Below are 24,592 nucleotides of genomic sequence, written 5' to 3'. Positions count from 1 at the left end.
GCCTTGCAAAACAAAAGTACATACTTCTAAAAAGAGACTTGATCAGAAGTGTCCACAGCAGTACTTTATAACTTCAGCAACTTGAAGTTCAGTGGTGGATTGCTACCGATTCACCCTGGTTCAGGTGAACTGGTAGTAGCAGTGGTAGGAGTCTCCACCCACCCACCCAGACGTCATCAAATGCATTCTGTGCACGTGCAGAAGTGGCACGCACGCAAGTGAAGCTAATGCGTGTGTATAAGTGAACTGGTAGCAAAGGTAAGTGAAACCCACCACATGCTAGCTTGAGAATTCTGGGAATAGATTTTCAACCCATCATATAATTGCTGATATTGAGAAACACAGTTTTTGAGAATTATTTTTTTAATCACTAGGCAGAACAGGTTTATTTATTCCACAGGTTCATTCCTAAAATTGATGATACAGGAACCCTTTGTCTTTATATTTGAAGGACAGGAAATGCATGCATATGCATGGAGAGGCTCAAAATAGAAACAAAAACATGGTATGGGTGATAAAGGAATATAACAATTCATTCCATTGGGGATGCATGTAAGTAAGGTCTTCTGTAACATCAGAAAAAGAAAGTGAGAATTGTTAGAAAATCTGCCTTTTTATCATTCATCATTTTTGAAGCCTCATTTTTTTAATCCTAAGTACACATTCTTTTCATAAAAAATTGTGAGTCATTCTGACTGGAAGTTAATTTTTATACTTCTCTTTTGCCCTCATTATTCTTAAAAGCCCCAGCTTTTACTAAGTGCTTCAGTTATTTTTTTCTCATATCTGTATCTTTCTTCCAAGGAAACTACTAGACTGATAAAGAGTTTAATCTTGGATGAATTCAGTTTATACCGGAACAGCTATTTAAATTTGAAGCAGGGCTGCATTTGGAAGACAGAAGTATGATAGCCAATAAATGTTAAATCATGTATTATCTGTAAACACTATAATATTTACAAAATATTACAATAATAGTTGTAACAAATGTATTGCTTATCTTTTTCCTTTGGGGGCTCAAAGCAGCATAGATAGAAGTTGCTCCTTTTCTAGTTCCCTGCAAGGTAGATTGGGTTGACAAAGATTAGTAGTAACGTGAAATACTAAGGAAGTCATTGTTTCTTGCTTATTTAAATAAAGGAGTGGATATTATTGTATTCTTAACTTCATTGTAGTGGTTTTTACAAGGGTGGTAGGCAGTAGTGGGTTCCACTTACCTTAGCTACCGGTTTGGAATTGTGAGTGTGCATGTTAGATTCGGGCAATAACGAGGCAGGAGACCAGGGTAGTGACAACAGCTCTTTACTATATGGTGAACCCAGCAACCGGGCTGGGGAAAAACCTCTCCTTATATACAGTTTAACCGGCGGCTTCAACCAATCAGCAACGTGCTTGTTTCCCGCCAAAATATTTAAAGATACATTACACTCCTTCCCTCCCAGAAAACACTTTACCTATATATTTACATTATATTTACATATTACTTTTCAACGTAATCACGTAAATAGACTGGGCGTCTCCTGATTCTTTCGGACCTGCGCGGTACAGTCTCTGGGAGCGGGTTGAGTCGACCGGAGGGGCTGTTTGCTCCTCTCGGCTCCTCCTCTAGGCCATCCGGCCCTGGATTAATTGCCGAGTCGTCCCTGCTGTTTTCTACAGGAACCTGAGGGCGTCGCTGGACCTCCGGGAGTTCAGTTAAGTCCTGCGATTTTCCCGGGTTTGAGTCAGCTGTTGGTTCAAACATGGAATAGTCAGGGCCTATTTCGTCTGACTCGGGTTGTCCGTCTAAACGTTTCCTCAATTGGTCTATATGTCGCCTCCATACTCGGCCATCCGTTAATTCTACCAAGTATGATTTGGGACCTGTTATGTTTAGAATTTTTCCTGCTACCCAGGTCGGACCCCCACCATAGTTGTGTGCCCATACCCGGTCGCCTATATCCATCCCTCTTGTCTTTTCGAGTCCCCCCTTGTATCCCTCTGGTGTATAGTTGGGATTTAAACGGTCTAGGGGGCACCTGAGTTTTCTGCCCATTAGTAATTCGGCAGGGCTTCTGCCGGTGGTGGCACAGGGGGTTCGGTGTTGGACGGCTAGGAAAATATCTATTTTGGATTGCCAGTCGCCTGGCTTGAGTCTGGACAATGCCTCTTTCGCGCTTCGGACGAAACGCTCTGCAAGGCCATTCGTCGCAGGGTAGAAAGGCGCCGAGAGGGCATGCCGGATGCCCTCCTCTGCCAAGTATTCCTCAAACTGTGTTGCCGTGAATTGCGGGCCGTTATCGGAAACCAATGTGTCGGGCAACCCATGTGTTGCAAATAGGTGCCGTAGGACTGAGATCACGGCTTCGGCTGTCATGGATCTCATGAGAATGATTTCCAGCCATTTGGAGTAGGCATCGACTACTACCAGGAAGGTTTGGCCATGGAAGGGGCCGGCAAAATCAATGTGGATTCTTGACCAGGGCCCTTGGGGTCTTTCCCATTCTCGAACCGGGGCCGTTGGGGGTAGAGGTCTGGACTCTTGGCAGGCCTGGCATTTCCCTACCCTTTCAGCAATTTCTGAGTCCATTAAGGGCCACCACACATAGCTTCTCGCTAGACCCTTCATCCGAACGATCCCTGGGTGACCCTCGTGCAGGAGGTCCAACACCCTTTTTCTTAATTTCTCTGGGATCACCACTCTATCCCCCCATAGCAGGCACCCCCCTTGAGCCGAAAGTTCCCCACGTTTTTTTACAAATTCTTTAAAACGCTCGCCCGGCGCAGCGGGCCACCCTCTTTGTACCCAACCGAGTACAGTCCTCACAATAATGTCCCGGTATGATGCCCGAGCCACTTCCTTAGACGTGACTGGGCCAGAGTCCAGAGAGTCAATTAGCAGGATGGGCGTCCCCGGAGTGGGGTCTTCGATCGCCCCTGGAAGTGGGCATCTGCTTAACGCGTCCGCATGCCCCAACTCTTTTCCGGGTCGATGCTGCAGCTTGTAGGAATAAGCGGCTAAGAAGATAGTCCATCGGGTCAGTCGTGGCGACAGTGCCACAGGCGTTGGGCGGTCGCCAGCCAGTATCCCTAACAGAGGTCTATGGTCTGTAACAATTTCAAAGTCTCTACCAAAAACGTATTCGTGAAACTTTTTTACCCCTGACACAATGGCTAGCGCTTCCTTATCCAACTGGCTATAGTTCCTCTCTGTCGAGGACATCGTTCTGGAGTAGAAGGCTATTGGGGCTTCTGTGCCGTTTGGGAGTCTGTGGCTGAGCACAGCCCCCACCCCGTAAGGGGAGGCATCGCAAACCAACAATAATGGCAATGAGCTATGATACTGAATCAGTAAGCTATCACTCGAGAGTAGGTTTTTTACTGCTTCGAAAGCCCTAGCTTCCGACTTGCCCCAAGACCAAACAGTATTCTTTCCCAGAAGCTTATGCAGCGGCTCGGCAACGGTTGCCTTGTTTTTTAAAAAGACCGCGTAAAAATTCACTAGTCCCAGGAATGCCTGTAGCTCTGTTTTGTTTTTGGGCGCTGGAGCCTTTCTTATTGCCTTGACCTTGCTTTCAGTGGGGTGAATTCCCTTCTTGTCTATTCTGTAGCCCAAGAACTCTACGGATTCTACCCCTATCTGGCATTTGTTCACTTTAACCTTTAGACCGGCTGACCGGAAAATGCCCAGAACTTTTCTCAAACGCTCCCCCAATTCTTCTAAATTTTCGGCTGATATCAATACATCATCGAAATAGGGGACTACCCCTGGGAGCCCTTGCAGAAGTCGCTCCATTAAATTTTGGAATAGCCCCGGTGCCACACTCACCCCAAATTGTAATCGGGTACACTTGAAAGCACCTCTGTGAGTCACAATCGTTTGGGCTTCGGCTGTGTTGGCGTCTACGGGCAGTTGTTGGTAGGCTTGAGCCAAGTCTAACTTTGCAAAGACTTGCCCTTGCCCCAGCGAGTGCAGCAAGTGTTGCACCACGGGAACTGGGTAAGCGCTTTTCTGTAAGGCTTTGTTTAACGTCGCCTTGTAGTCAGCGCAGATTCTAACTGACCCATCTGGTTTCACTGGGGTGACGATTGGCGTCTCCCACTTTGCGTGATCGACTGGCACCAGAATCCCCTGATTTATGAGCTTGTCTATCTCCTTGTCAATCTTAGGTTTAAGGGCAAAAGGGACTCTCCTTGCCTTTAACCTAATGGGGGCTACCTGGGGGTCTAAGTTGAAGGAAATAGGGGTCCCCTTGTACTTGCCCAGGCAGTCCTTGAAGACATCTTCAAACTCGTTCATGAGCGTGTCTTTTAGGTTACAGTCACTTCTGTAGATGCCAGTCACTCCCATTCCCAATGCACGGAACCAGTCTAGTCCCAACAGGCTTGGCAGGGTCCCTTCGACTATCGTGATGGGCAGGGTCTTCTTGTGTGGTCCGTACTCGACGCGGACGGAGGTGGTCCCTCGAACAGGGATGCGATTCCCTTGGTAGTCGTGCACTCGTAGCCGTTGTGTTTGCAGTTTGCGTTTAGCGGTTTTCGGTAAAGCTTTTGCAAAAGTGTCCCAGGACATGATTGTGATCGCTGACCCTGTGTCCACTTCTAGTCGGCACGGCACTCCTTCGATCCTCGGTCTGGTGAAGATTTTCTTCTTGACGCGGGTTGCTGCACGGCCTATTACAACGGTCGTTCGATTTGAATTCGCGCCCTTTCTGTTTTGACCAATCGCGGGTCGCCTTGCCGATCCTGCGCTCTGATTGGTCGATTTGAATTTTCGGCGGGAAGGTTGGGGTGCTCGACAGACTTGAGCCAGGTGCCCCTTCTTCTCGCACCGCCGACATGTAGCGTCCTTGAACTTGCATCGTTGACGCTGGTGTTGCCCTCCGCAACTTCCGCATTCATCCCGGTCTTCTTTGCCCCTTCTCTCGGTGAGGCAAACTCCTTCCTCATCCTCGCCGTCTGATTCGGTCTGGATTTCTTCGTTGTGCACCGGGGTTTCTTTTGCACTCGCCGTTGGCGTGAGTGGCTTTTGTAGGGTTTCCGCCGCTTGGGTGGACATCTCATGAGCTCTGGCTTCGTCCAGAGCGTTTGCCAGCGTTAGATTGCTTTTTGATAGCAGCCGCCTCCGCAAACGCATGTCTCTGACCCCACGGATGAGTTGCTCTAGTAGCTCCTCGTCCAAATCGCGGTACCCACAGTCTTTGGAGGCTTTCCTCAGGGCGGCCATGTACTCGCTGATGGATTCGCCCTCTTGCTGTCTGCGCTCTCCAAACTCAAAACGCCGTACGTACTTGGACGGTGTTGGCGCGAAATGGTTTTTTAAGAGATTTTGCAGAGTTTGCCACGATACCGATTGTACCGGCGTTGGCTCTGCCAGGGCTTCCGCGATGTCGATGACCTCGGGACCGCAGTGGCTCAAGAAATATGCCCTTTTGCGGTTGTCTGGGACTCCTTGCAGCTCATTTGCCTCCAGGAAGCTCTCGAAACGGGTCATGTACGTTCCCCATTTCTCCCTGGATGGGTCAAACGGTGCGGGCGGAGTGTAGCTGGCCATCGCTGCAATTCTGCCCTGAGCTTTGCTGGGTTCGGTTCTTTCGTGCGTTCAGCTCGTTCCTGGTACTCTTAACCTCGAAATCCCACCTTCGTCGCCAGTGTTAGATTCGGGCAATAACGAGGCAGGAGACCAGGGTAGTGACAACAGCTCTTTACTATATGGTGAACCCAGCAACCGGGCTGGGGAAAAACCTCTCCTTATATACAGTTTAACCGGCGGCTTCAACCAATCAGCAACGTGCTTGTTTCCCGCCAAAATATTTAAAGATACATTACAGTGCACATGCGCAGAGTATCCGTGATGACGTCCGGGTGGGTGGGCAGAGCCTCCCACTGCCGCCACTACAGGTTCACCAGAATCAGGATGAACTGGTAGAAACCTACCATTGGTGGTAAGGTGATGTCAGGCTGAAAAAAGCAGTGTTACAGTATTGTACCACAAAAACTGCTTCTTTGGGATGTGCGTTTGATATCCTGATACCTCCAGAAAAGGGATGGGATTTGTGTTGCAATGCCAGAATAGCCTGATTCCCATACAGCCCTCCATTATGAACTCTGCCATTTCATTAATGATAACCTGGATTAATTATATAGTGTCACTTAGATATTTTTATGGGGGGGGGAATCTATATCAGAATCCAATCTTCTCAGTCAGTGTTCTTTTCCCCCTTTCTTTAAAGCAAGTTGCATTTTATATATTCTTGACCTATTTTTTGTAGTCATGCTGACTGAGAATGATGGGAATTATAATCAAGTGTAACTGAAAGGCAGCAGGTTGCAGAAGATTGCACCAATCAGAAACCAACCCTGACCAATCTACACCAATCAGAAACCAGCTCAGCTAAGGACCAATTGGAAGTTAGATCACCTGGCTACAAAGACAGGAGCCCAGCAAGTCCCTGCTCAGTTGTATGTGGTCTGTGTAGCAGAGCCCCTTGCTTCTGAGGAGGCCAGCCACTTTTGCTAGCAAAATGTTTGGTCAGCTGTTGGTTAGACCATGATCACAAAACCCTGAAGCTCAATGCTGCTCAATATTCTGAAATCAATTTTGGAGAAAAATATTTTGTGGAGGAAATGCTGATCTGGTACTAGCTAAAGGTATTTCTTCCAAAGTAAATTAGATATTTATTATGTTATCAGTCTGCTTCATTCATCTAATGTTATAGAAAGGAATGCTTTTCCCCATTCATTTTTACATTTTTTCTCATACCACACAAATCTGTTAAGAGAAAGAGAATAGCTCCATAATATGTTTTGACTTCAAGCACTTCAAACTACTTTCTGGAATTACCCATAGTCAGAATGGAAGTTTCAGGCTGCCTCGTCTCTGTCTAACATTATTAGGCTAAATGGGATACATATCCTCTTTTGTTTTAAATTGTGCATGATTTATTAATACTTTTCCAGCTCTTCAATTCACACCTGCAGAACTTCGGACAGATTTGGTATAAGGTTTCATGGGGTGGCTTAAAAGAGAAGATTAAGGCTCTGATCCCAGAGGAGAGATTGTCTTTCCTTGTTAAAGAAACAAAGTTTAGAAGCAGAACAAGGTTTCAGAGTAGGAGCTGGGGAAAAAACGATAACAGCTTTCTGAATCTATAAGGGAAAGATTTTTAAAATGTTAGATGTTTATTCTAGTCATGCTACCTGCTGCATGGATTGTTCCTCTTCCGTAGAGTGAGCTACTTTATGCAGTTATCCCACTGATTGCACATTAGACTGAAGTTCCTCAATTCCACAAGACTCATCTGTTATCCTGAGATAATGAAGAGTTCTGCATTGAAAAGATGAAGATCACTTTTGGACTCTCTTATGCAAAAGAGATTTTCCTTCAAGTAACTTTTACAAAGTAGCAGTGCTTGCTGTGATAAGTTGTAGCTATGCTGTGAATAGAGAAAAAGGAGTAACTAAATATGTGCTATGATATATATATTTTTTTTATTTGAATTTATATCCCGCCCTTCTCCGAAGACTCAGGGTGGCTTAAGCAATAGTCTTCATCCATTTGTATATTATATACAAAGTCAACTTTTATTGCCCCCAACAATCTGGGTCCTCATATTACGGTGGAAACCCCATGGCTTTGGTCCTTGAGTCTTGACACTAGGACACAAGGCCTGGGGTTTTTACCGTCACATTACCATATTTGCTTAATCATTTTTTCATAATTATGTAAAGGACCTAGACTGTAGGAGTGTCTGTCTTCAGGCCTTTTGAAAGCAAACTCCTATCCAAATGGAATGTCGATATACTGTATAATACTATCCCCTGTGTGAGTCACAGGATGTTTGTAAGGCACCATATACAGGTCCCTTTCCCACCAAACAATTTTAGTTCACTAGATCTGCTAGTTGACTGATGGAGCTGGGAAGTAAAGGGCATCGCAACAGTCAGTCACCACTGAAGATGCAAAGCATGGGAGAAAGGTGCCAGAAATGCAACCATTCTCCCTGGCATGGTGGCACAATCAGAGAAAGGCTTGTTTTCAACAATTCTCAGATTTTGTTTTGTTTTGTGTTTTGTCTGTTGTGTCATGCCACTAGAGCAATGGGGTTAAGTACTGGGATTTCTCCAGTTGCAAATGCAGTTTCTCCCATGTGCGTCACAGTCAATTTCTGGGGGGGGGAAAGAAAATTTATGGTATACAATTCCATTTTTTATTCCAAATGGAATAAAAAAATTCCACTACTTTCACATGAACCTTGCACTGTGAAGCAGATATGTTGATTTATTAGAACTACTTGCACGGGATTCGCACACACTGAAAAAAACACATAAACACCCACTCTGTGTTGTATAGACAATCCTTGAGCTTCTGATAACACATGATCGATTTTCAATGATGGCCACAGTATTGTGGAATCAGAATAAAAGTCAGTCTATCAAGAAAAGTGTGAACAATGTTACATGTAAACCAGGACAAAGGCAGAACTTTCTGATTTTGCATATCAGAGATTAGATGCATGAAACTGTCAAGTGGAGAATGAATGCTTCAGTTAATTAAGCCAGTCTTTGAAATTACTATTTTTAACAATGGATAATTTTGCTTATTAAATACAACATCATTCCTCCCAGTGGAAAAAAAAAACAACCCTTCTAAAGATGTGCTCAATGGAAATTAATTTAAATATAATCAGAAAATTAAAAGACTAATGATTAATCAACTATTTGTTTCAAGGTTGACAATGATATAATCGAGCCCAATAAATACAGTGAGAGTTATAAATAATCTATAAATACATACAATGATGAGTTTTATTTAACATTATTTCTGGATCAGTAGGACTGCTATTTATTTTATTTTTTATTTTTTTATTTTATTTGAATTTATATCCCGCCCTTCTCCGAAGACTCAGGGCGGCTTACACTGTTAAGCAATAGTCTTCATCCATTTGTATATTGTATACAAAGTCAACTTTTATTGCCCCCAACAATCTGGGTCCTCATTTTACCTACCTTATAAAGGATGGAAGGCTGAGTCAACCTTGGGCCTGGTGGGACTTGAACTTGCAGTAATTGCAAGCAGCTGTGTTAATAACAGACAGACTTAGTCTGCTGAGCCATCAGAGGCCCCTATTAATGGTAATACCTGTAATACCTAACCATACTTTGAGCTGTACAGAAAGTGGGGCAAATATCTGCCTATGAATTAAATCTACACATTGAAGTTTAGAGAGCAGTGCTGCTATTGCAAACTGTGGATGTTTTTTCCTAAAAAAAAAAAAGTGGTATTGAAAAAAAAATCTGTTTTTTTTAATCATTTTAATTTAGTTTTATGGCAAGGTACTTTTGAGGCTTTGAGGATAGGTACAATGCTACATTCCCCTGTTTAAAAACATTGGCTTTTTGAAAAGGCAACATCTTTTGGACTATTGCGACTAAATAATATTTCATACTTATTTTTCAAAATGAAACCTTTAAAGGCAGCATGTTTCTGATTATAAGATGTAAAAGATGGCCTCTAACTTGCCAGCATGGGTGAACGTGCTTCAAATTCCAAAACATTTGCCAGAACAACAAGCTAGTTTCGACATAGTTTGGATCTATATGATAGCCACCACAAATTCATCTGTGAATGAAATTTGCTTCCACAAAGCCTAAGAAAGACAAATTGCTCTTCAAAAGATTAATACTGCAAATATACGGTAAATACAAAGTCATACATTTTCATGTTTCTGCTGGGACTGGAGCCTGTAATGACTTGTTCAGGATTGGTTAGAAATGTTAGAATTCGTATATATAATTCAACACCTGAACTATGTTCCAATTGTGTCATTAGTAAACTTTCTCTTTAACTTATGGAAGAAGAATTTACTGCAACATTTTAACCACAATAATTTTTAATAGCAAAGGCAGTGGGGGGGAAAAAAACCCCAGTATTTAGTTATAATATGTCTGGAATAGTTGAAAAAGGAATTAGAAGATATTGTAAAATGCATACATGAGATATGAACAAAAATGTTTGGGGCTGGAAAAATATTGAAAGCACAAAACAGCGTGAATAACAAAAACAAGGGCAATGAATAGGAACACACAAACGGTGATGTAAAGCTTACCCCAAACACCATGTTCTCGAACAAGATTGTGAACAGGAAAAAGGAGCCAATCGGATTCAGCATGAAAGCAATTAAGTCAAGAAGGTCAGCAGAGATGCTGCAAAATGTCCTTGTCAATAGACACTCATCTACTGTTTAAGATTGGCAAGATTCCAACACAGGACAGGGAAAGTTAAACAAAGGATTGTTTCAGAAAGGCAACAAAAAATGGCAAATAGTAGTGTGCATGAATTGGGTTTAATTTTACGGATGTGACTTAGGTATTTGCACAGATTATTCTGAGCCAAGTTCTGAACTAAAATCCAGAAAGTTTTGGTTATTCCTGGTTTAACCTGAGAATAATGGAAAGCGGGGGTAATTGATATCAAGGGCAAAGGTTTGGTTTACGTCAAGTGCCTGATCTTCGGACTTTTCGCCGTGAGCTGAAAACGCACCTATTTATTCAAGCGGGTCTGGCTTAAAAGTCTTAAAAGTTTTATTAAATTTTAATTGGGGCTATTTATAATTCTATGATTTTAAATTGTTTTAAATTTCGGCCATTTGTAATATGCTTGTTTTAGTTTTTTTAATGTGTATATTGCGGGTTTTTTAATAATTGGCTGTACACCGCCCTGAGTCCTTCGGGAGAAGGGCGGTATAAAAATCTAATAAAATAAATAAATAAATAAAGGTGATGCAGGACCTGTTCATCAGAATGCCTGCCTTTCTTTTCCTCCCACTGTCCACAATCACCACTGATCTATCCAACCCATCCATATGAAGCTCTCTCCAACTGTCTCATTCTCTTCCTGGCAAATTCATGTCTAACTGGATTATCCACATCTCCCTCATTTTCCCAGTGCCATCTTCCCGTAGTATTTCCACTGTTTTCAGAAATAAGCAAAGCATACCCAACAAGCCCACCTACCTCTCTTCTCCAGGCTTTTCCTTTCACTTTCCCCTGCTTAGTTGCCCCCAACTTTGCACTTTCCCAAATGTTCTAGAATATCTTTGCTTGGAACATGCGCGTTCTGGGTCAGTGTCCAAACTAATTCATGACCTAGAGATGCAGCTAATAGAAAAGACCGAGCCTTCTTTCCCAGTATTAAAGCATATAGAAAGGACAAAGAAATGACAAATATTTGGGATCTGATGAACAACAATATGATCACCTTGAGTTTGCTGATTGGTACAGCTTCTCGCTTCTTTATTTCTCCAAAGCTATCTTGGGTGTAAATGTTATGTGAGTATGGATAGAAAACATCAATAATGCTTTAAATATTAAATCCATTTTGCAATAATAAATATGAACAACAGGGAACATATATCAAACTATCGTCCATGTACTGTAACATCAATATTGCACAAGGTGGATATTACAAGGATTGAAGGATGCACATTCTCCATAAATTATATAATGGTCTGAACAACTTTTCTCTTTTTCTGTTTTAGAGTAAAGCCTCTGTTACCTGTAACCTTTATCAGAAGATTGTTTCAAACTTTGATCTACTTATATTATTTATTTGGGTTTGCTTATAACACTTACAAATTAAAGCTTTTCATTTCACCCTTAACATTGCTGAATAGGTGTATAACATTTTTCACATGTAGTTATTTATAGCCTGCCTTTATTATTTCTACAAATAACTCAAGGTGATGGGCGTATTTAGCACATCTTCCTTCTTCTGTTTTCCCCACAACAACCCTATGAGGTGGGTTGGGCTGAGAGACTGATGACCTAAGGTCACCCAGTTGGTTTTCATGGCTGATATTGGTGGGACTAGAACTTACAGTCTTATAGGCTCCTGATTTCTAGCCTGGCGCCTTAACTTTATAGGAAACAAGCAAGAGAAAAGAGAAACACTGAAGCATTTTGTTGGAATTAGGAAAAAAATTTACTGACTTCAAAGAATATATTGTAAACAACAAGTAAGCTCATCACAATGGAGACTGAACTTCATAGAAAAATATATGTGAAAGAATGTGGGCAAGGTTTTGAGCATATCCAAATAAAATCAAAATCTGAATATAGTTTAAGTCAGGGGTGTCAAACTCATGGTGTCATGCGGTGTCACATGACATATCGGGACTTTTTTCCTCTTCACTCAACCGGCTGTGTGCATGGCCAACACATGATGCATCCGGCCAGGAGGCCGGGAGTTTGACAGTCCTTTAAGTGATTACGTACAATAAGTAAGCGATTCTTTCCTCAGTTCTTGAAATTTCTCACTTGAACATAACATGGAAGAAGCTATTTTTATTTTTCCCCAGAAGACTCTTAAGGTAAAAGGCCCCAGCAAACTTCTCTCCAATAAGTTAACATCAAAGAGTGGAATTTAGTTGGATTTACCTGTTCAGGGTTTCCTTACTTAGAGGAAAAAGATATTAGGTTACAGTTAACATGTGTCCTGGTCTAACAGGGATCTCTGAAGTTTGCCTTAGTAAAGGTTAGCCTGCAGCAAACTGAATCACACTGTTTCAGATGGATAGGAACACTCAAAGCAATAACAAAGAAAAATAAACTTTGGAAATAAAGCAAAAAAAAAAAAGTTCCCTGAAGTTGTTTTGACAATAGGTTGATGATGATTAACAAAAATTTCACTTCGGCCTCAAAAAATGCTTGGCTCCCCATTCTGACAATGGGGCAACTGAGTGGTATGAATAAACTCGGACTAGATTCAGTTCATAGATAAGGCTGCCTCTGAAATTGCTTAGAGAATCACATTTCTTGCAAATTTGAAAATGTTTCCAACTTCACCGAACTGCAATGTAATAAACTGCAAAACTGAAGTTTTTGTCAATTAAATGCACTGCACCTGAAAGAAAATTATTTTGAGTGGCTTACGATGGAGATGACATAGCACCAGTTGTGGGTTTCAGCTGGTTCTGTCCAGTTCGGGAGAACCGGTAGAGCCGATTGTGGCAGGTTCTGCCCGCCCAGCCGGATGTAATGTGCAACTACTGTGCCTGCATAGAAGGCCGTGTGCTTGCAGAGAGGCAGCACGTACAAACGTAGTGAATGCGCACACACGCTCACATTTGCAAACCAGTAGGGAAAGTAAGTGAATTCCACCTCTGCACAGCACTGAGGTTGGACTTGGAGCCCATATCTGATGAACATTTCCTAGGGATAGAGAGAGGGGAGGGAGAGGGAGAGGGAGAGAGGTGGGGGGAGGGGGCACCTATTCTCCAAAAGCCCCTGAAGACAGGACAAGAAGCAATGGATGAAAACTAATCCAAGAGAGAAGCAACCTGGATTTAAGGAACATTTTCCTAACAGTGAGGACAATTAAGCAGAGGAACAACCAACACTGGAGGTTTTCAAAAACAGACTGGACAACCATGTGATCGGGATGGTATAAGATGGTCTCCTGCCTTGAGTAAGGGGTTGGACTAGAAGACCTCCAAGGTCCCTCCAACTCTGCAGCAGCACACATGGTCCCGGAGTCGCTACGTCTGCACAAGTTGCATCGGTTACAGGTTTGCTTCTGGATCCGATTCAAGATGTTCGTTGTTTCCTTAAAGCCCTACATGGCAGGGGTCCAGGGTATCTGAGGAACCATCTTTCCCCAATGGGACAAGCCTGCCCCACTCACGCCACCAAGAGAGACCTGCTACAGATCCCGTTTGCTAAAGGACTCCAGCAGCGGGTTCAAGAAGAGTCTTTTCTGCTGTGGCTCCATCCCTGTGGAACAGGGATATGCTTTTATTGATGACTGGAATAATAAAGTAATGGCTGTATACCAGGCTTAATGCTTTTTAGAAAGTAAAAATACCACAGAGTGAGGCAAAGTCATGTCACACCTATTTATATTGTCAAAATTGTCCATTCCAATTATCCAATTGTTAAATTGGAAGATATTCAAGCCTATTCATTAAACCTTTTGGGTGAGGATGTTTCTTAGAATGGAAAGAGTTTACATTACTATCTTTACACAATTGCAGCCTTAAATTGTAGTGGAAGGGTGATGTGGAGATCATAAAAATTGCATGTGGCTTAAACTTTCTTATCAGATCTAAAAATCCTTACTCTACATTCCCTGAATCTCCTTGAAACTCAGGCTCTTAATTGAGTTTCAGTATCAATGGATTTAAACATATTGCTTTGTCCTTCGAAGAGGAAAGAACCGTGTTGCACCTCATTGTAGCATTTACCACTTCTAAGGTCCACATATGTAGCTCAGTTTTGGCAGATTTATCTTGTCAGAAAGTTAAATAATAAACTTTTCAAATTTTAAGTAAGTACCTTTAAATTTAGAGGGGTTCATTATCAGCTAAAATATATAACAAAGTCCTCAACTTACAACAGTTCATTTAGTGAACAGCTCATTTAGTGAACTTACAATAGCATGAAAACAGTGACTTACAACCATTTTTCACACTTATGATCTTTGCGGCACCCCCATGGCCATGTGATCAAAGTTTGCACGCTTGGCAACTGGCTCATATTTATAATAGTTGCAGTGTCCTGGGGTCATGTGATCATCTTTTGCGACCTGTGTTATTGACTTAACAACTGCAATGGTCCACTTAACAACTGTGGCAAGAACAGTCATAAAATGGGGCAAAATCCAGTTAACTTATGTCTCATTTAGTAACAGAAATTTTGGGCTCAGTTGTGGTTGTAAATTGAGGATTACCTATAATCATTCCACACAATGATTATATTCCAATTTGAAAGGAGATCGAAATTTCTGAATACCCATGATTAAATATTGTTGGAGATAAGACTTAATTTATTGCCAGCTCAGTTGTGATATACTTGAATTCTGTTGTTTGGGAGTTGGGTATAGCAAAGAATATGAAATGATCTGCAATTACTAAAAGCTAATTGTTTTTGTTCTGATGATTTGATCTAATTAATGATGCAGCACCTGTCAAGAATGTGACTCACCAGAGTTTCTTTCAATGCACCACGTTTCTAATCAAAATACTTGTTTAAAAATAAATTATAATTTGCCTTTTAGAAGCAACTCTTTAATTTCAAAATTGTCTAAAAATAATCACTCTGGTACATTGATTTGTTTATTTTGCAATATTTATATACTGGTCAATTATAAAAATGATAAACAATTTACAAAACATACTAATAAAAGCATAATAAAATTATGTCCAACCACAGTATATTTGCTGAAAAATCTTGAATTCATTACTGCTCGTAGTGACAGTCTTCTTTCTGAAACATATGTTGATACAGCTAAAGAATTCTACATCAAACATAAGCCTTGATACTAAGAAAACAGCTTTGACCAGAAATATCCTGGGCTTGCTAGACAGGCAGACCTCCCCAGGGAAGGCTTCTGTGACATATGCTTTAGTGACCTTATAAACGGCCTAAATGGACACCGCAATGTGCTGGTGTGAGCTGCCTTTGCAAATTAGAGAAGATACTTTTCAAAGTGGGATGAGGCAGAACGTTGACTGCTATCCTCATTTATCTGAATCAGGCAGATGGAATGGAATTCTTCCAACCAGAACCATAACGGACTGCTCTTTTACACTCTTCTTTCTTCCATTCATCCACCCATTTCCGGTTGTTGTAGCAACTCCCAAAAGCCCTTGGGGAAAAAAGAAAAGAAAGGATGAACAGAGTTTTGTTCTTGCCAAATCTAGAGCCAACGGCATTTTCACTGCCTGTTTTGCCCTTCTAAATGCTGTTTCCCTGCAAATGGTAAGAACAGTAGCCAAAACTTTCCTCCAGCTTAACCCAGTCACCGAGAGCCATGGATTTGTTCACTTTTGTTTTCATGAATCAAATGCATTCCATAATAAAGGGTTGCCATCGATGGGGATACATTTTCGTTCTTGCCAGGGTTACTATGCTCTGCTTTTTTTCCCTTCCATTCTATTATGTCTCATTCTTGGAAACTGCCTCAACAAGTCCCTGCCATTTTCTTGACAAAGTATTTCAGAAGTGGTTTGCTATTGCCTTTTTCCTTGGGCTGAGAAAAATGACTAGAGTAGTCCAAGGCAGAGGTGAGCTTCACATTATTTAACACCCGGTTCGCCCAGAATAAAAAATGTGAGTGCGAGCTTGCTCCGCTCATGCGCATACCTTGCACACATGCACGCTGTATGAAAAACACAGCAATTGTATAGGACAGGATAGCTTCACTCGTGTGCATGCCGTCCACACCTGCGTGCAGCATCATAAAACACAGCAATTCACTCACACGCACCGTCTGCACAAGAACAGCAATATAGGACAAGATTGCAGCCAGGCGGGTGAGCAGGCACACCTGCAGGTGGCAACTACCAGTTCGCCCGAACCAGCTAAATCTCACCCCTGGTCCAAGGTCACCAAGATGGCTTCATGTCCAAGGCAGGAGTAGAACTCACAGTCTCAGGTTTCTAGTCTACACCAAACTAGTTCTTGCTCTGCTTTCAGCTCTCTTTGAAGTTGTGCTATCCTCTATTTTCCTTACTAGGAAGATCCTTATTAGATCGGAACAGTGGCCTATCTAGTTCATACTATGTCACATAATATTCAACCTGTGCACTAAGGAAGCTCACAAAAATGGACAGTCCCAGGTTTCTAGTCTACACCAAACTAGTTCTTGCTCTACTTTCAGCCCTTTTTGAAGTTATGCTATCCTCTATTTTCCTTACTAGGAAGATCCTTATTAGATCGGAACAGTGGCCTATCTAGTTCATGCTATGTCATCTAATATTCAACCTGTGCACTAAGGAAGCTCACAAAAATGGACAGAAGAGGCAAAAACCTTTTTGACTGTTCTCCCCAGCAGCAGAATATGAACGTATCCTTCAAAAAACAGTAAATAATTACCAATAATCCAACCTTATTTTAATTTGTCTAGGTCTCCTTTTGTGCCATTCAGTCATTCAGTTGCTTCCAATTCTTTGTGATCCAATAAACATGATTCCAGGACTCTGTATAAGAACTAAGTAGCCAATTTTTTGAGTTCTGATTAGGTCATAATTGTGATATCTAGTCCACTCCTTGTCTGCAAATCTTTTTCTATTGCTTTCCATTTTTTCCCAAACATTCAAAATCCATGTCTTAAAAGTGCTAATGGTAGCATGTGCCACATCTGATTTATTCTGCATTTGTAAAAAAAATACTAGGAAATTGTTAGGAATAAGCACATTATTTCTGCATTTAAATTGTTGAAAGAAAAGCCAATCCTTTTACCACTTTTGAGGCAACCCAGATAACCTGAAAAGGATATTAAAGAGAGAAAATATATAGTTTTAAGATCTTGTAAAAACCTCTTTTGAGTTTCTTACATAATTGGAACAATCTGCACCTCAAGGGTTCAGTAATTTTTCTAGAGTGGTTTCTTTCTTTCATTTTTTAACAAACTCCTGATTGCAAAGCCCAAGCTACAAATTTTCTCAGCTCAGGACTGTGGCTACTATTCCCCAGGTAGCTATGTATAGCTGTGTGTTTCACAGCTCACTAGATCTATATAGATTATATGGTTAAAGTTGCCTTTCCCTGGAGACATTTGTGTGAAGTGGGTGGGAAATTGAACAATTGTAAAATAAGAAAGAAAAATAGACCCATTATCTCAATTGGTCAGAACAATGGACAACTGGATTTCCTGTGATATTAGAAATGAAGACAGTGGTGGCAGGGGAGATGAGGAAAGGGACAACACTCAGCTACCAAAATGTGTTGAGATAAATCCCTGGCTGGGATAGCCACGCAGTGTGACTGCAGAATATGCTTCTTGAATACTATAAGTCACGCTCGCATAGACCCAGAGCAGTTTGTTACAAACCTAGAATGTGGATCCTGAACGCTTCCCTCAAGAGCCTCAGTGCCTCTGAATGCAGATCAAATTCAAAGGAGTGCACCAGATTTCTTTCCTTTGAGCTCAACTTAAATGCATCTGTTCTGGGGCTGTGGAATTTGTGGCTTGAGTGGTTAGGAAAGAATAGCCGGGTTGTCCCAGCTGCAATACAGTAGTCGGCTCTTTGTGTGGTCTCTCCAAGGAGAGCTTTGTGTGGGACTCCCCAGCTGTGCCATGAAGAGTGGGTGAAGGTGAAAAACAGGGAATGCCATGAGCGCCGTGCTCTTTCAGCCTGAATAGCTCAGGGTGGGAAGGTAATGGCTGAGAGCAAGAAGGCCAAAGGCCAGTTTGTTCCCACTAGGCAGAGAAAAGGGGGTGAAAAGATTGAACAATCACTCTCTCTCTCAGGTTCCCTGGAAATGTGAGGCTATGAGGGACTAATGCATTATTCATTCTAGCACTTTGAGCTAGTCTGATAACCATCCTCATAGTAATAAGTTACACAATTTTAAACAGGATATGCACGGCAACTCTTTAACTGCTTTTGCAACATGCCTTTAAGATAAATGTGTTCGCGTGAATGTGTGCGCACGTGCAGTTTAGCAGTTCAAAAAAGTACAGCATTCATTAGCAATGCCAGCTAATTTTAATTTGTACCAATACAATATCCATATTCATTGTGTTCTTCTATAAGCCTGTAATACACTTGAAAAAAAATGTAAGTTTCTTTGTGTGGGCTGCTACAGTATCACAGGCCTGTATTATATTTCCATATTTCATTTAACTCCAAAGCTATGCAGGGCAGCCTTCTCCAAGCAAGTGCCCTTCAGTGGTGTGGGACTTCATAAATCCTGGAAATTAAATGATGGAAGCTAAAATCCAACACATATAAAAAGAATCAAATTGGGGAAGGCTGATCGAATGGCTATCAAAATATGTTCTGGCAACAGCCTCTCTCTAGTTTGAATTTTGACGAGAATCTTCAGCTATCATTCTATTTACAACCCAGGAAATTTTCCTGAATAGGGAGACAATTCTGGTAGCAAAAGATTTGGAGATAATCAGATTTAGTGAGTGTTGCGATTTCAGTAAGAAATAATAGATGCAGTTCTCAAATATCCAAATGGCAGCCAATAGGCACAGAATGCTCAATAGAAATAAATTTGTAGAAAAAGATTGTATAGTCATGCTTTTTTGTCTTATTACTAGTTTACCATAACTTGTTCCTTTAACGTCAAACTAGTAACATGACCTATTCCAAATAATCATATTCTGGAATGCCCTTTCCCTTTTTGCTTTTAAAGCTTACTTTAGGCTTTAAAAGCATTTTATGGATTTCTTTTTGGCTGCTGACATGGTGTATTTTTTAAAAAAATCCTTTTAGCCTTTAATGTCATGCATTTCTGCCTTCTTTACAAACACACATATGGTTGCATTGTTCCTCAATAAAATATTGAATTGTACAAAGGTGTTCTAATTTCTTGCAGCATATTTAAATGTTAATAGTAGAGGTAATAGTAACTGTTATTGCTATTACTCAAAGGAATGTACCTCAGTCATAATTAACTCAAATCTCATTGATTTCAGAAGGGTTTAATTTAAAAAAATTAGGTAACGCATGACCCATTGGGTCATAGTTTCAAAGACATTCCCTTACATAAACAACAACAACAAAACCCACCAGAATGAATAAGGGCAGTCAAAAAAATCAGTAGCAGTGGAAGTGACTTCTGACTTTCTATTGAGTTCCCCATTGAGTTTCTCTTGAGAGTCATGGGTTCCAGATATTAGACCTATGTTGCCCTGTGGTGTACTGTTTTACCCCGTTAAGATGACAACAAGAATTTTTGTAGTATTTATATAGCTAGTTACCAAGGTCTGGAAATTAAGCAACAGATAGTTTACAGCTCTGGAAGTTCTGCTACTTCATGCGGCCAGAATAGCAGATGCTATATCCACCTCAGTCAACAAGGCTCAGTGAAGAAACTGGAAGGTGGGAGATGGTGAAGAACCCTGGAAAAATCTACATATTTGATCATTTGTTTGGCCAGAGTAATCTAGCTGGATTTGGCAGCTGCTGCTACAAAATCCCCAGTCCACGAATCTTGGCTGTAAACCATGTTACATATTTTTGAAGGAGATGTGATAAAATGCATATTATTTATATATTTCTCAAAGAAGCAATGTATACCCCCAGGGCAGAACCTGACCCAGCTGTTTAAGAGCTTGTAATGTTAAGTTTGCTGAAGTTCATAAATCACTGCACTTACCAAGAAGGTGCTGAGAAGTACAATCCAGGTTTTCTCCTTCAATATTTGTTTAGTGTCTGGCAGAACATCATGTAAAACCTCAAAACAAATACAATGTTTTTAAAAAAACGGCCTGCAAAAAATACCTGAATATTTATTTCAGTGTAGGTTCTGAGTGGTCAACTGTTTTATTTATTTTTTATTTTATCTTCTCCACTTCTTTTCCTGTCCACGAGAAGAAATGTTCAGAGTAAACACATAGGTGCAACTCTACTGGTAAAAGACATAAAATGAGAATCATCATGCTGGCTGGAGAATTCTGGGAGTTGAAGTCCATATGTCTTAAAGTTGCCATGTTTGAGAAGGATTGAATTCTATATGTTCTTTGTTCAAAAAAAGCACCTGACTGATAGGAAAAATAATGGCCCTAAGAGCACAGTTTTCTAGATTGCTTCTACTGGAACAAATCCATGGATTTATAGAGAAAAGCTATATTTTGTTTTCAAATTGTCAATAAAATAATATATCAGGGTGAAATGCTACTGGTTCGTACCGGTTCAAGTGAACCGGTAGTGATAAAAGCGGGAACCGGTAGTAAAAAGAACCTACCAGTTTGTCCTAATCGGTATTTCCAACAATTAGCTGTGCTGCACGATTTAAATTCACTAGAAAGCAGGAAATCCTTGTTAAGCCTCCTTTTTCTGTGCGCAGCGCTGTTTGGCGCGCACTATATATGTGCGTGTGCGTAGCATGCATTTGATGCACATTGTGCATGCACACACAGCATGCTTTTGGCATGCACAGTGCATGCACACACGCCCAGCATGTGCACGCATCACACATTGGCGGGCAACAAACTGGTGGCAATCCACGGAGGATTTCACCACTGTATATATGCTTTCAGATCTAGCTCTTTTTTCCCCAAGGAACTTGTCTTTCTTTCTTTTGAAAGACTTGTACTAGTTTTTATAGCAAAGTCGCCATCATCATCACCATCAATTTTAAATTATATCTTTTTCTCATTGATTGCTGAATGGTGTGGCATCAAATTATGAGGAAAATATTACAAGAGGCAGCATGAAATTATGAAGTATTGTAAATACCACTCTACAATATCATATTTCTTCCTCGATCAGGACATAAGCAAATCAAAGCCATATTGTTATAATTGGACATCTAATAAAGAAAACTGTAGACCACGTTTCACTTGACCTTATTTTTCATTCTGAGTCCATTTTAGAAAGAGAACCGGAACTTTAAAAGTCCAAATAGACTGTTTGCAGTACCTGTAATGCACCTTTTTCCTAATTGGAGCATCCAGATGTGTTGTAATTACAAATTGCAACATTCTCATGTTGGCTGGAAATTTTGAAGCAAAAATGCTAGTATAATTGGAGCATGCTATGTTGGCGATGGTTACCATAAAGAGAGCCAGCTGTGCCAGTTATGTTGAGACTTTCAAATTTTAATTTTATGACACCTTTATTTTGTTCAAGAATCAATGCTTTTCAGTTCATTTTCAATTGTTATTGTAGGCTAGTCAATCCAGAATTTCTTACTGAAGATTCAAGTTAACTTTATGAAAAGCTCATAGCAATTGTACACATTAGTATTTCACTGCAACTAGAGTAAACCCATAAATAGTAACAGTAAAAGCCTATTTAAGTTTATATATTTCAGGGTTTAAATCCTAGGGTTTTAATTTCTGTCTTTCAAAGCTGATATTTTTCAGTATTCTTCAAGGCCATAGGAAGTAGTTCAGATATGTTGACATAACAGTATTCCCAGTGGTGAAATCTGTACCGGTTTACTACCGGTTCGCTGGCTGTGCATGTGCACTGCATGCGCGCATGCTCAGTGCGCACCATGCACCAAATGCGCATGTGGTGCAAGCAAAAGGAGGCATGGGGTAAGTAGAACAGCGCACAGGGTGGGGTGACCAGCTGTGGTGCGCGATCCTTTTTTTTATTTTTAAAAGCATTTTTTACAACCTATTCGGCTGGCACATGGCACATAGGGATATAACTCTGAAAGGCAATTCCATAATTCCTGACACTGGGCATTCTGCCTTGGACTGATAGAGATTAGAAGAGTAAATTCTGGGGAGCCAGGATGCCTTTAATTCAGGGGTGAAATCTGAAAATTTTCCCTTCCGGTTCTATGGGCATGGCTTAATTGGTGGGTGTGGCTTGGTGGTCAGATGACTGGGTGGGCGTGGCCAATAACGATTAATAATAAAAATAATAAACAAAGTATACAAAACAGTAAGAGGTACCAAAAACCAACTTTCACACTTTACATACACACAACACAACACAACTGATTCACACACAATGTAAATGCAGCTGCACCTCACCCAAAATGGCCCCTGCAACAAGCAGGAACATCACACAGCCACAAAAAGCTCAAAAACCAACTTTCACACTTTACACATTCACAACACAACGCAACACAACTGACTCTTTTTCACACACACGCACACAAAATGCCACATACAGCTTTGTAAGATTTTGTGTGTTTGCGTAGTTAGAGTGAAACACTACAGAAACACACCAAATCTCAGAAAGCTGAACAAATATTTTATTTTATTATTTTATTTTATTTATATTTTTTAGATCAGGGGTCTCCAACCTTAGTAACTTTAAGGATTGTGGACTTCAATTCCCAGAGTTCCTCAGCCAGCAAAGCAGGCAAATTGAGTTGCTGACTGAGATGGATTTCAGGCAGGCAGCTTCAGTTGCTAGCTGATGCAACTGATGTAAAGCATGGCTTTCCCAGCCGGAAAGGAGCAGTATAAGGTAAATGCTTCATCGCGGACCAGAATCTCTTAAAAGGAGGTTTTCTGCAAGCTCTTTGGCTGAAGAGCTTGTAGAAAACATGTTTTTTAAGGTTCTGGTGAGGAACTCAGCTGGGATCGCCAGAGGAGCATTTTAAAACCTTTTTTTTTACAACCTTTTTGGCCTAAGAGGTTGTTTAAAAAAAAAAACTTTTAAAGGGTTCTGACGATCTCAGCTGAGCCACGGAATCCTCAAAGGCTTTTTTTTACTTTTAAAGACATGTTTTTGGCTGAAGAAAAACTGCTTTTAAAAGTAGAAAAAAAATCATCTGATGATAGTGCGGCTCAGCAGGGCAGGGAGCGGGGCCAGGGATTTTTGCTACCAGTTCTCCGAACCAATCGCCGCCATCGCTATCGGATCGGGCGTGCCGGTCTGAACTGGGGGCATTTCACCCCTGCTTTAAGTTTATTTATGAATGCAAATTCTTGGGGCAGAGCTGGCTGGTCCTTCCCTACACATTTTCATCATTATTTGTGACTGACTTTTCTCCAAGCTGCCTCTGAGTATCCTTATTAAAGTCCCTGTGTTTGCTCTGTTTCCTGGACAAAACTGCATTAATATGGGGTGTGTTTTCATCGTAATCATCCATATATTCCTGGCAAGAAGGGCAGATTTTTCAAAGATAAACATGGAGATACCAGATGGGGATTATTCTTAGATATCCCAACTAGAAACATTTCAATTTTCCACCTTCTTTGGAGAAATAAAATCAAGTTCTTCACCCCAAAAGCAGCTTAAAAAATACTGAGAGTTTTAAGAAAATACACAATCTTTAAAAGTGGACTTTCAGCTATCCATTTATAGTTGTATAATCATAATACTAATTACAAATGTAATTATTTTATGGGTATGATATGAAATCACTGGACTATGAACTGGATAGCTATTTTCAACATAAATAAATGTGCAGTGTAAGTGTGTATAAATGTGTATACAAAGCAGCCACAAAAATATTTGTAACTTGAGATTTTGAGAAGTTGTTTCGTTATACAATCCTCTGCATGCTTGCTCACAGATAAGTGTCATTTTATTGAGTAAGTGAAAGTTTACATACTTTATCTATCCTCTTAGATAAATTTCTACAATTTTGATCCCATAGTTTGGAACCATATGCTGTAAGATTCATTGATTTTCCTTCTTCTGAATTGTAGCTAGAACTCCAGTTTGTAAAGGTGAAAAAGCCAACACCAAAACTTCTTCCTCTATCATCCATGGCTGACATGTTCTCAAGTCATGAAATAATGAACTTAGAAAAGCCCAAAAGAGAGAAAGCAAACTTGAACAAGATACCTCTGGCCATATCCACAAGTATGGCAGAAACATTTTTTAAACTGGACAAAGAAATGCAAATGTCTCTCTATTCTCAGAGTGGTTGGAGGACTTTGATGAAGACATGATTGTTCTAACCAGCTGCTATCCTGAGTACAAAGTCACTAAGCCATAATGGAACTTAGTGATGAATGGACACATCTGGAATGGCTCTTAACCCTTTTCTCCTGGAAATTCTGAGGATTTTTCTGAGGAAAGAAGGCACTTTTAAAGAGCAATGGCCCGAAGACTTTAGGTGAAACTAGGCAGGCCTGTCTAGTTATTGCCTAGATGGGATCACTTGGGAACTCTGAATATATGACCTTGATCTCAAAAAGGAAAACAAATAGCATCTTATTTTAATAAATATAACA

The 24,592-nt window shown here is 40.8% G+C and overlaps 1 protein-coding gene across 1 annotated transcript; it reads right to left on the bottom strand.

The window, feature by feature from the left end:
- Nucleotides 1–532: 532 nt before the first annotated feature.
- On the bottom strand, nucleotides 533–2,698 carry LOC131190726 (uncharacterized protein K02A2.6-like; the record flags this gene model as incomplete). Its single annotated transcript, XM_058168082.1, has 3 exons — nucleotides 533–566; nucleotides 1,743–2,103; nucleotides 2,227–2,698. Coding segments are annotated over 3 exons (867 nt in total), but the record flags the coding sequence as incomplete, so codon positions are not given.
- Nucleotides 2,699–24,592: the final 21,894 nt, after the last annotated feature.

Source organism: Ahaetulla prasina, chromosome 2 (assembly GCF_028640845.1).
Source record: "Ahaetulla prasina isolate Xishuangbanna chromosome 2, ASM2864084v1, whole genome shotgun sequence".
NCBI classification, from domain to species: Eukaryota; Metazoa; Chordata; class Lepidosauria; order Squamata; family Colubridae; genus Ahaetulla; species Ahaetulla prasina.
Note: the sequence above shows the minus strand (reverse complement) of the source record. Positions and strands in the feature narration are given on the sequence as shown.